The following is a 12606-nucleotide window of genomic DNA, read 5'->3' as shown; positions in this document are numbered from 1 at the left end:
AGAACTGATTACCTGTCTTGATGTACATAGGTATGTGTGAGAGAGTGTGTAAGATATCATTCATTAAAGTGACAAAGCATCATAATATTATGTACATTTACAAACATTAATTATAGCAACTTTAACATCCAGCCCAGTGGGCCTATATGTCACCTTAGGCCTTAAATATACAAAGTATGAAACATTCACATGTAAGTTGTAAGCAAGTATACAGTAACCGATCACCATGGCCCAGTGGTTAAGGCGTCCGCCTCAGGGGACCAGGAGGTCGAAGGTTCGACCCCCATGGGGAGTGTTTGTCTGGGTGATGTTTGTCATGGGACTCGTTCAGAAATGGCAGGTTCGTGAGCCGCATGCTAGTTAAATGAATGATTACCGACTTCTATCCGCCTGGCGCCTGGCAAAGTTGTAAGAGTTGGGAGGTAATTGGTATGCACAATAAAGGTGTCTCATAAGTCAAATTGGATGGCACTTTCAATAGGGGTGACACTTTAATAAACAAGACCTTTACCTTTACCTATACAATGAAATTTGAATAATAATTATACATGTGTTTGGGGTTAGCATCTTTTTCAACAATTTTTCAGTCCTGAAAAAGGACAGCTTCTTGTACCAGTGAGCACCATGCCAGACTTTAGAATGCTGCCTCACTGGAACATCACATTGTAGATATGATATCCCACCCAGTCACGTACTGACACCAGCCTGACCAGTCCTTAGTACTATCCTCTTAATATTGAATACGTCTACGTCCCCGCAAGGGGTTCAACAGTTACGGAAGATAGAATACCAAGCGAGGAAGCTACTAGAACCATTTTTAACATCTTTGGTGTGACCTGGCCAGGAAGCAAACCCTAGACCTCCAGCACATGACAGAAAACAGGACAAGACTGTTTAAACAAGTTTTATTGATAAAACATTTTTGTATTTGCTCTGTAAAACTATATAGACAAACGATAAAATGTAAAAGTTATTTTACTCTAACAACTCAAAGTGTTCCTTTATTCTACATTCAAAATCAATACTACATTATTCTCCATTTTCAAATGTAGGTTTTTAAAATGATGATAAACAAAATAAAACAAGAGCTGTCACTAATAGTGACAAATGCCCCTGCAGCACCTTGACCTTTGACCTGGTGACCCCAAAGTCAGTAGAGGTGGTGTACTCAATAAGTACTATCAGCATGTGAAGTTTGAAGGTCCTGAATGAAGTGGTTTGCATGTAAAGTGCCTTCGTGCAAAAAGTTAACGTTGGTCCCTGTGACCTTGACCTTTGACCTGGTGACCCCAAAGTCAGTAGGGTTGGTGTACTCATAAAGTATTATCAGCAAGTGAAGTTTGAAGGTCCTGGGTGAAGTGGTTCGCAAGTAAAGTTCCTTCATGCAAAAAATCAACATTGACCCCTGTGACTTTGACCTGGTGACCCCAAAGTTAGTAGGAGTGGTGTACTCAATAAGTACTATCAGCATGTGAAGTTTGAAGGTCCTGGGTGCAGTGGTTCGCGAGCAAAGTGCCTTCATACAAAAAGTTAACGTTGGCCCCTGTGACCTTGACTTTTGACATGGTGACCCCAAAGTCAGCAGGGGTGGTGTACTCAATAAGTACTATCAGCATGTGAAGTTTGAAGGTCCTGGGTGCAGTGGTTCGCGAGTAAAGTGCCTTCATGCAAAAAGGTAACATTGACCCCTGTGACCTTGACCTTTGACATGGTGACCCCAAAGTTAGTAGGGGTGGTGTACTCAATAAGTACTATCACCATGTGAAGTTTGAAGGTCCTGGGTGCAGTGGTTCGCGAGTAAAGTGCCTTCATGCAAAAAGTTAAAGTTGGCCCCTGTAACCTTGACTTTTGACATGGTGACCCCAAAGTCAGTAGGGGTGGTGTACTCAATAAGTACTATCAGCATGTGAAGTTTGAAGGTCCTGGGTGCAGTGGTTTGCGAGTAAAGTGCCTTCATGCAAAAAGTTAACATTGACCCCTGTGACCTTGACCTTTGACATGGTGACCCCAAAGTTAGTAGGGGTGGTGTACTCAATAAATACTATCAGCAAGTGAAGTTTGAAGGTCCTGGGTGCAGTGGTTCGCGAGTAAAGTGCCTTCATGCAAAAAATCAACATTGACCCCTGTGACTTTGACCTGGTGACCCCAAAGTTAGTAGGAGTGGTGTACTCAATAAGTACTATCAGCATGTGAAGTTTGAAGGTCCTGGGTGCAGTGGTTCGCGAGCAAAGTGCCTTCATACAAAAAGTTAACGTTGGCCCCTGTGACCTTGACTTTTGACATGGTGACCCCAAAGTCAGCAGGGGTGGTGTACTCAATAAGTACTATCAGCATGTGAAGTTTGAAGGTCCTGGGTGCAGTGGTTCGCGAGTAAAGTGCCTTCATGCAAAAAGGTAACATTGACCCCTGTGACCTTGACCTTTGACATGGTGACCCCAAAGTTAGTAGGGGTGGTGTACTCAATAAGTACTATCACCATGTGAAGTTTGAAGGTCCTGGGTGCAGTGGTTCGCGAGTAAAGTGCCTTCATGCAAAAAGTTAAAGTTGGCCCCTGTAACCTTGACTTTTGACATGGTGACCCCAAAGTCAGTAGGGGTGGTGTACTCAATAAGTACTATCAGCATGTGAAGTTTGAAGGTCCTGGGTGCAGTGGTTTGCGAGTAAAGTGCCTTCATGCAAAAAGTTAACATTGACCCCTGTGACCTTGACCTTTGACATGGTGACCCCAAAGTTAGTAGGGGTGGTGTACTCAATAAATACTATCAGCAAGTGAAGTTTGAAGGTCCTGGGTGCAGTGGTTCGCGAGTAAAGTGCCTTCATGCAAAAAGTTAACGTTGGCCTCTGTGACCGTGACCTTTGACCTGGTAACCCCAAAGTCAGTAGGGGTGGTGTACTCAATAAGTACTATCAGCATGTAAAGTTTGAAGGTCCTGGGTGCAGTGGTTCGCGAGTATAGTGCCTTCATGCAAAAAGTTAATGTTGGCCTCTGTGACCTTGACCTTTGATGTGGTGACCCCAAAGTCAGTAGGGGTGGTGTACTCAATAAGTACTATCAGCATATGAAGTTTGAAGGTCCTGGGTGCAGTGGTTCGTGAGTAAAGTGCCTTCATGCAAAAAGTTAACGTTGTGACTAACGAACGAACGAACTGACGGAAGGACAGTTGAAAACTAATATGCCTCCCTTTGGGGGCATAAAAATGTTCTGAAATTCATTACATCCAAGGTCTGTTATGGACCAAGCCCGTATGCCGAGGGCCAATACAACACATTGAGCATTGACCAATTTTATTACATATCATTTTCAGTTGGTTTTTATTTTTTTGTTTAAATCTAATTCATGTCAAAAGATAATCTGACTTGCAATACAAATTATGCTTCAGAAAAAACTAAAGGTTGTATTTGACTGGGCAATACAAAAAAAGTTGTATTGCCCCAGTCTATATGAACCCATCAAATAATGTGCATGTTTGTATAATAATGCACATGGGCTGGAATGCCAGTAACAAGGTTTTTTCACTGTAAATCATGTAATAAATACTAAACACTTTTTTTTTAGATACAGCATATAGTGCACACTGCCTTTTATAATATTTCACTCTATTAGGGAGATATATAGCATATTTATACATGGACTATCAAATGCAATAACTGGATATAATAGCACACAATTTTAATCAAATATAAAATGTTAATCAGCATTACTGAAATAATACCAACTCTGTGAATCTAAAAAATATGTTGCACCATCTGTTTATTACTTTATATAGGTTGTAACACGTGCATTTTATTCTATACCTATTTTGTCTTCCAATCAGCAAGTGACCATACAATATATTTCTACATTAGATAAAATGTACTCCATACAGAAGCGCAATTACCATATTGCAATGCAAAACTGGCATGAATTACGATGTTAAGTAAACGATAAAAGCCAACAACTGATATAAGAATCAATATGAAGTTCAAGGTCAATAAACATGTCATGCTGTGCTCTTTCTGAGCAAGTTCAGGTAAAGTAATAGTAACTACCAACCATATCTTCCCTGACAGCAGAGCAGGTATGGTTCCCTGCATATAATGACCATACAGGATAAGCAGGGCATTACCAACACTGATTGGTTCCCCACCTTATAGGTGGGAGTACTTTATATAATCACACCAGCTACCCTACCCTGGAATTTTTCAGTTTAACTGAAGGATTATTATCTGTTTCTAACACTTGGAATATAGATGGAATTGTGCCTATGTGAACTGTTTTTCATTTTTACACAGAAAAGCAAAGAATAAAAAAACAAAGAGCTGTCACTAATGGTGACAAATGCCCCCGCAGCGCCTTGACCTTTGACCTGGTGACCTTGATCTTTAACCTGGTGACCCCAAAGTCAATAGGGGTCGTGTAGTCAATAAGTACTATCAGCATGTGAAGTTTGAAGGTCCTGAATGCAGTGGTTTGTGAGTAAAGTGCCTTCATGCAAAAAAGTTAACATTGGCCCCTGTGACTTTGACCTTTGACCCCAAAGTCAGTAGGGATTGTGTACTCAATAAGTACTATCAGCTGGTGAAGTTTGAAGGTCCTGGGTGCAGTGGTTCGCAAGTAAAGTGCCTTCATGCAAAAAAATAACATTGACCCCTGTGACCTTTGACCTGGTGACCCCAAAGTCAGCAGGGGTAATGTATTCATAAAGTACTATCAGCAAGTGAAGTTTGAAGGTCCTGGGTGCAGTGGTCCGCGAGTAAAGTGCCTTCATGCGAAAAGTTAACATTGGCCCCTGTGACCTTGACCTTTAACCTGGTGATCCCAAAGTCAGTAGGGGTCGTGTACTCAATAAGTACTATCAGCAAGTGAAGTTTGAAGGTCCTGGGTGCAGTGGTCCGCGAGTAAAGTGCCTTCCTGCAAAAAGTTAACATTGGCCCCTGTGACCTTGACCTTTGACCTGGTGATCCCAAAGTCAGTAGGGGTCGTGCACTCATTAAGTACTATCAGCATGTGAAGTTTGAAGGTCCTGGGTGCAGTGGTCCACAAGTAAATTGCCTTCATGCAAAAAGTTGACGTGACAAACAAACTAACGAACGAACGAACTAATGGACGGACAGTTGAAAACTAATATGCCTTAAAAAAATATTTTAAATTTTCCTGAACAATAAGGGATATATTTACACTCGAGTACAGCAGAAAAACAAACTGAACTTGCATCATAGCTCATCCTGTATGTTTTTGACTAGGTCTTGTCCAAACAGATCGTCATTCTATACAAAACAGTGTTAAATTACCTGGAAGTATTGTGAAGTGTTGAAGAAAGAAGTTGACAAGACAAAGGCATATTTTTATGTTTAAAATCCTGTGTGTGCTGCTCAACAATAAGCAATCAAATCTTGAAATAGTGTCAATAAAATATGGATTTAAATTCTGAAGTACTTGTAAAAGAAGCATCATTTCAAGAGGATCTAAGTCTGTCACCTGACCTTGACACTGCTTTTGACAAATTAAGTTAAATTCCGCCAAGCGATTCATGACAGGAGGTTGTTTACAGAGTTTTTTTTCCTATTTTTAGACTAAGTTCTGATGGTCCCTTATTGCAATCAAACTTAACCATTTGAACAAATTTGAGAAAAAGTCATTCCCAGGATACCTCATGCCAAGTTTGGTGTAATTCTAATTAGTACTTTCAGAACAAAAGATATTTAAGTAAAAAGTAGGAAAATGGATGCCAGACAATCCACACATCACCTTGAACCCTCGGTTCAATTGAGCTAAAATAAAATAATTCTACCAGTACCGGGATATGGGGTATAAGCACAGGCATATCAGATATTAACAATCAATTCTAAAGACAAAATTTGATTTGAATTGGGTTTTACGGCGCACCAATACAGTATAGGTTATATGGCGCCAAACAGGACTAAAAATTTTGGTTTCACATCTCACTTACATTGAAATAAAAACATGAGCAATGGAATCAAAATTTTTATACCTGCTGGAATCACATAGTTACAACAAAACCAAGTGTTAAGACCCTATTAGTCGCCTCTTACAATCATGCAAGGGTAAAACAATGGTTCCCATTCTTTTCATACACAGATTGTCCCAGAACCACATGGGGCTCTTAGACAAAAAGTAATACAAAACTAAACCAGAGCCCTGCCTAACAGGGCATAAAATGCCCATTTACAAGCACACTCGGACAGGGCAGAAAAAACCTGGCATTAAAAATACCTATGTATTTTGTGATGTGTTGAGGGGTATTGGGCAGGGTGTGCAGGATGTGGATGGGCGATACTTAGACACAGTATCAAGAAACTTAAAGTAAAACTAGAATGTGTCTGTAGGACACAGGGTGTGCCCCCCACTGGTACATTTGTCATAAATGAGGGCCAATAATTCAAATGTTTGCAGTCTTAATGGGGTATAGCCTCAACAATCATTTTATGAAAAGGATTCATTATTATAGGCCCTTTACTTTTTGAGCTATGAGCATCACAAACAAAAAATCCACTATTTTGGTTATTTCACGGGCCATAACTCTGTAATAAAAGCTAAGATTCTCAAGAAGAATGCCAAGTGTGCAAGCTCACATCAAAATAAAGACTCTAGCAAGGTTTCCTGAATTTAGATTTGATACTTTTCGAGCTAGGCACATAATTAGGTGAAAAAGTGCATTTTTTTACTATTTCAGGGGCCGTAACTTTAAAAATAGGGGTTGGAGCCAGCCAAAAAATTAGAGGTGTGCAAGTTTATATCATGATAAAGACTTATGCAAGTTTTCAACCATTTATATTAAATACTTTTGAGTTAGGTGCATCACAAGGTGAAAATGTGTATTTTTGACTATTTCAGGGGCCATAACTCTAACAAGAGGGCCATGATGGCCCTATATCGCTCACCTGTTATCATTGCACTTAAGGACAAGTCTTCAAGGTCAAAAGATCATAATAGAAATCAATCAAAAGAATTATGAGAAAATATAGTTGAAATTTTCTTTAAGTAACTTTAAAACAAGATTTGAAAACTTTTTGTAGAGGTCCACTAGGCAATGCTACATGTCAAATATCTAAGCTCTTCTGGTTTATTTTTAGAAAATTTTGAAGATTTTTCTATGTACAATCAAGTAACCCCATGGGGCAGGGTCAATTTGACCCCAGGGGTCATGATTTGAATAAACTTTGTAAAAGTCTAATAGGCAATGCTACATGTCAAATATCTAAGATCTAGGCCTTCTGGTTTATTTTTAGAATTTTTTTTTAAGATTTTCCTATGTAAAATCAAGTGACCCCTAGGGCGGAGTCAATTTTGACCCCGGGGGACAAGGTTTGAACAAATTTTGTAGAGGTCCACTAGGCAATGCTACATGTCAAATATCTAGTCTCTAGGCCTTCTAGTTTATTTTTAGAAAATTTTGAAGATTTTCCTATGTAAAATCAAGTGACCCCTGGGGCTGGGTCAATTTTGACCCAGGGGGTCATGATATGAACAAATTTTGTAGAGGTCCACTAGGTAATGCTACATGTGAAATATCTAAGCTCTAGGCCTTCTGGTTTATTTTTAGAAAACTTTTGAAGATTTTCTTATGTAAAGTCAAGTGACCCCTAGGGCGGGGTCAATTTTGACCCCCGGGTCATAATTTGAACAACTTTAGTAGAGGTCCAATAGGCAATGCTACATGTCAAATATCTAAGCTCTAGGGCTTCTGGTTTTTGAGAAGAAGATTTTTTAAATATTTTCCTATGTAAAATCAAGTGACCCCTGGGGCGGGGTCAATTTTGACCCCGGGGGCCATGATTTGAACAAATTTTGTAGAGGTCCACTAGGCAATGCTACATGTGAAATATCTAAGCTCTAGGCCTTCTGGTTTATTTTTAGAAATTTTTTGAAGATTTTCCTATGTAAAATCAAGTGACCCCTGGGGCGGGGTCAATTTTGACCCCAGGGTCATGATTTGAACAATTTTAGTAGAGGTCCACTAGGCAATGCTACATGTCAAATATCTAAGCTCTAAGGTTTCTGGTTTTTGAGAAGAAGATTTTTTAAGATTTTCTTATGTAAAATCAAGTGACCCCTGGGGCGGGGTCAATTTTGACCCCGGGGTCATGATTTGAACAAACTTGGTAGAGGTCCACTAGGCAATGCTTCACACCAAATATCTAAGCTCTAGGGCTTCTGGTTTTTGAGAAGAAGATTTTTAAAGTTTTTCCTTTCGGTTGCCATGGCAACCAGTGTTCTGCATGGAATTCAATTCTTTGAACAATTTTGAAAGGGGGCCATCAAAGGAACATCCCTGTGAAGTTTCATCAAAATTGGCCTGTTGGTTTAGGAGGAGATGTTGTTTAAAGGAAAGTGTGGACGGACGTACAACGGACGGACGTACAACGGACGGACGGACGGACGGACGCCGGACGGTGAGCGATCACAATACCTCACCCTGAGCACTTTGTGCTCAGGTGAGCTAAAAATAGGGGGCGGACCCAAACGAAAAATAGGAGGTGCCCAAGTTCATATCATGATTAAGACTCATGCAAGTTTTTCATGAATCTATATCAAATACTTTTTGTGCTATGCATGTCACAAGGTGAAAATGTGCATTTTTGACTATTTCAGGGGACATAACTATGAAAATAGGGGGCGGAGCCAGATGAAAAATAGGAGGTGCGCAAGTTAATATCATGATTAAGATTCATGCAAGGTTTCATCAATTTATATCAAACACTTTTTGAGCTAGGCGTGTCACAAGGTGAAAATGTGCATTTTTGACTATTTCAGGGGCCATAACTCTGAAAATAGGGGGCGGAGGCAGACGAAAAATAGGAGGTGCGCAAGTTCGTATCATGATAAACACTCATGCAAGGTTTCATCAATTTGTATCAAATACTTTTCGAGCAAGGCGTGTCACGAACTTCGGACAGACGGACGGATGCACGGACAAGACCAAATCTATATGCCCCCACCACTCATGGGGGGGCACAATAACAAGAGATCCCTGTAACCTTGACTTAATCGCTATCCCAAAAATCAATAGTTATCTTCCAACAGTGGTACTTGTCCATTGCGTTAAGTTTGAAAGACAAAGCTGTTAATGATTTACAGGCTGGAAACCCTTTTCAGTCTCCAGGTTACTGTAACCTTGATCTTGAAAAAAAAATCCTCTCCCAAGCAGTGCTTAGTCATCAAGTAAAGTCTGAACGCTGTATGTAATATACTTTGTGACTTACAGCCTGAAAGTGAAATAATAACCAGAAATTTAGTCAGATCCTTGTGACCTGACCTTTGAGCCAATGACCCCTAAACCAATAGGGATCTTCCCTAGGCAGGACTCAATCACTCTGTGACGTTTGAAAGCTGTAGATGTTTTATTTCATAGTTAGAGTCCGGAAACCATTTTTAGTGTCCGGGTAAATGTGACCTTGATCTTCTGGCCACCAAAACAAAAGGGATCCTCTTCAAGTGGTGCTAAGTCTTTCTGTAAAATCTGAAACATGTAGCTTTCTGACCTAGAATCTGGAAAGGAAAATGTTGGCAGATGGACAAACTTCCCCTTTTCATAATATGTCTGGTTTTTTTCCAAATGAGCATATAAAATTAAGGTTGCCATTGAATGAATTCTTTTTATAATCAAAATATCATCAAACAAATATTCAAATTACATCAACATGTATAATTTTAGCAGAGTAAGATTTCATTTAGTTTCCAATGTAATAAAATGTTGCTGTTTTCAAGTACTAAACATGTCATTTAAAGATTTAAATTTTAAGAATATCATAACAATATAAAATTACAATACACTGATAGAGTTGATCACATTCCGTAAACAAAATAAAAATTTCTATAAAAACTATTTTATCACAACATTTTACCAACATGAATTGAAATATCATAAAATACCCGGTTAAAATGCGATAACTAAAACTATAAATGTACAAGAGGGCCATGACAGCCCAAGTTCGCTCACCTGCATTTCCCAGCTCCAACAAGTATCAATTTTGATAGTCACCCAAGAAACATTTCTGCTAGGTTGGCCTACATATTTTATTAAGATTTAAATGGTGACTGATGACGGAGGGACTGTAAGACAGATGCTGAGTGATCACAAAAAATAGCTCACACCAACCACATGTGGCTCAGGTGAGCTAAAAACAAAGCAGGATAAAATATAAATATAATACGCATAAAACAATAAAAATATTTTAAAAATTTTGCTAAGCAAAGGTTTGAGGTATGTAAGTTGAAGATACAAGGCTGTCAGTTTCTTTGAGTGTAAATGCCACTGAGTCAAACAACTGGGGGCATGCTATAAAAGATAGGAATAACTTTTCATCAAATTATTCAAAGATCATGCAACTAAAGTGGAGAAAATTAAAAATAATCAATAGCACGGCAGGACAGGAAAAACTATAATATTTAGCTGTTTACAAAAACATGTTTCAAATACGAACAACTAAAGGCGGCTCTAGAGGGAAGATGGACTCTAAATGCTATTTGACAAGTATTCAGTGTGATAATCAATTTTCATTTTAAAATCTGTCCAATAGAATTAGTCGATATGCAAGAATTTTGTACATGTTTTCTCATAAATTAATTGGTAAAAACTGGTATGATAGTATAGCCAGCAAGTTTATTTAAAAAATTTCAAAATAAGAAGCCAATATTGGGACTGATCATATTTTGAAGTAATAATTGGCTGAACGTTTTGCATGATTTTGATCTGAGAATATTTTCCAAACTGACTCACAAGTCACTAAAATTTCCATATTGCAACATTAGCCACCTGTACGATATCTAACAGCCGAGCTTAAAACATAAATGATCACAGCTCAAGTTTTACAACAAACACAAACACAACATCATGATTCAAAGTCCGTCAATTCCACTTTTTTCTTCAGTACATTGCCAACATTATCTTCTGCTAGAATAGTCACTGTTTTGGCCTCTGTTGGAACATTTTTGACACGAGATTCTTTTAACGTAAATTCTGTTGGAGGAGTTTCTGACAGAAATTCCCAGTGGTGGAAAACTTCACCTTCCGGATCACTTCTTAACTCAACCAGTCGCAAACCAAAATTGGACTTTACACGAGACCTGTAATTCAACAAGTTAATATTCTTTCCTTTTTACTTCACTTTGATATCATTTAAGCAATGAAAAAGATGAGAATACAAAAATGGCATCTTCTTTAAATATTTATTAGTTAATTTGATGTGATGTTTCAACATTATGTGATGGGTTGCCATGGTAACACAGTTGCGATAAATGGGTAATTTGTATACTTGCCTATGAAGTTTCAACATTCTGAGTCAATTTGTTCTCAAGTTATTGATCGAAAGGGCATTCCATGTTCAGGCCCCTGTGACCCTGACCTTAGCTCAAGTGACCCGAGAAAAAGATAAGGGTCATCTACTCTGATAGTCCTATCATCCTATAAAGTTTGAAGGTTCTGGGTCAAACAGTTGTCAAGTTATTGATCAGAAACCGTTTTCCATGTTCTGGTCCCTGTGACCTTGATCTTTGATCAAGTGAACAAAAAATCATTAGGGGTCATTTACTCTACTTGTCCAATCATCCTATGAAGTTTCAATGTTCTGGGTCACGTGGTTCTCGAGTTACTGATCAGAAATGGTTTTCCATGTTAAGGCCCTTGTGACCATGGCCTTTGATCTACTACCCCCAAAACTAATAGCGACATCTACTCTGTAAGCCCTATCACCCTATGAAGTTTGAAAGTTCTAGGTCAAAAGGTTCTAGGTTTCAACATTTTGGGTCAAGTGGTTCTCAAGTTATTGATCGGAAATGGTTTTCCATGTTCAGGACCCTGTGACCTTGACCTTAAACAGAGTGACCCCAAATCAATAGGGGTCGTCCATTCTGCATGTCAAATCACCCTATGAAGTTTCACTATTCTGGGTCAAGTGGTTCTCAAGTTATTAATTGGAAATGGTTTTCCATGTTCAGGCCTCTGTGCAATCTTGACCTTTGATGGAGTGACCCCAAAAATGATAGGGGTCGTCTACTCCTTAAGCCCTGCCATCCTATGAAGTTTAAAGGTTCTAGGTCAAATAGTTCTCCAGTTATTGATCGGAAATGAAGTGTGACGGATGGACAGACAGGGCAAAAACAATATGTCTCCCCCCACAACCCCAACTGGGCAAAAACAATATGTCTCCCCCAGTGGTGGGGAGACAATATTTGTTTTTTTTATTAAAAAGTTGATCACATCTGCACATAGTAACTGTATTTCAGTTTTTCAAAATACCTAAATTTTAGTGTGAATCTCACTTGTTAAAACTAGAGATGCTCTTGAGAAAAGCGCATGTCTCCCACAACTGCCTCTATAAAAAAAGTCTAGATTCTCTAGATGGTTTAGACGAGTGGATCCAATTAGATGGTCTGGATGAGTGGATCCAATCAGTAATTCAATGGCCATAAATCGAAAGTGCCTGGGCAGATTTGGCTAGTTATCGAACTTGGCTAAGGTCTTATGGCCAAACACATTTTGTTCAAGTTTGGTGAAGATCGGATGAGAAATGTTCAACTAAGAGAGCGGAAAAGAGTAAAAAGGCTGATTTTTCGGTAATTCAAGGGCCGTAACTCCAAAATGCCTGGACCTATTTGGCTAGTTA

The 12606-nt window shown here is 39.0% G+C and overlaps 1 protein-coding gene across 3 annotated transcripts in view; it reads right to left on the bottom strand.

The window, feature by feature from the left end:
• Positions 1 to 891: 891 nt before the first annotated feature.
• Positions 892 to 12606, bottom strand: part of LOC128547290 (uncharacterized) — a 47752-nt gene continuing 36037 nt past the window's right edge. For all 3 annotated transcript variants that reach the window (XM_053519520.1, XM_053519521.1, XM_053519519.1), the window contains exon 8: positions 892 to 11068. In XM_053519520.1, coding sequence (XP_053375495.1) covers positions 10834 to 11068 — 235 coding nt within the window. In that variant the 3' untranslated portion in view covers positions 892 to 10833. The remainder of the gene's footprint in view (positions 11069 to 12606) is intronic.

Source organism: Mercenaria mercenaria, chromosome 12 (assembly GCF_021730395.1).
Source record: "Mercenaria mercenaria strain notata chromosome 12, MADL_Memer_1, whole genome shotgun sequence".
Lineage (NCBI taxonomy): Eukaryota > Metazoa > Mollusca > Bivalvia > Venerida > Veneridae > Mercenaria > Mercenaria mercenaria.
This window is presented reverse-complemented; position numbering and strand designations above follow the sequence as displayed.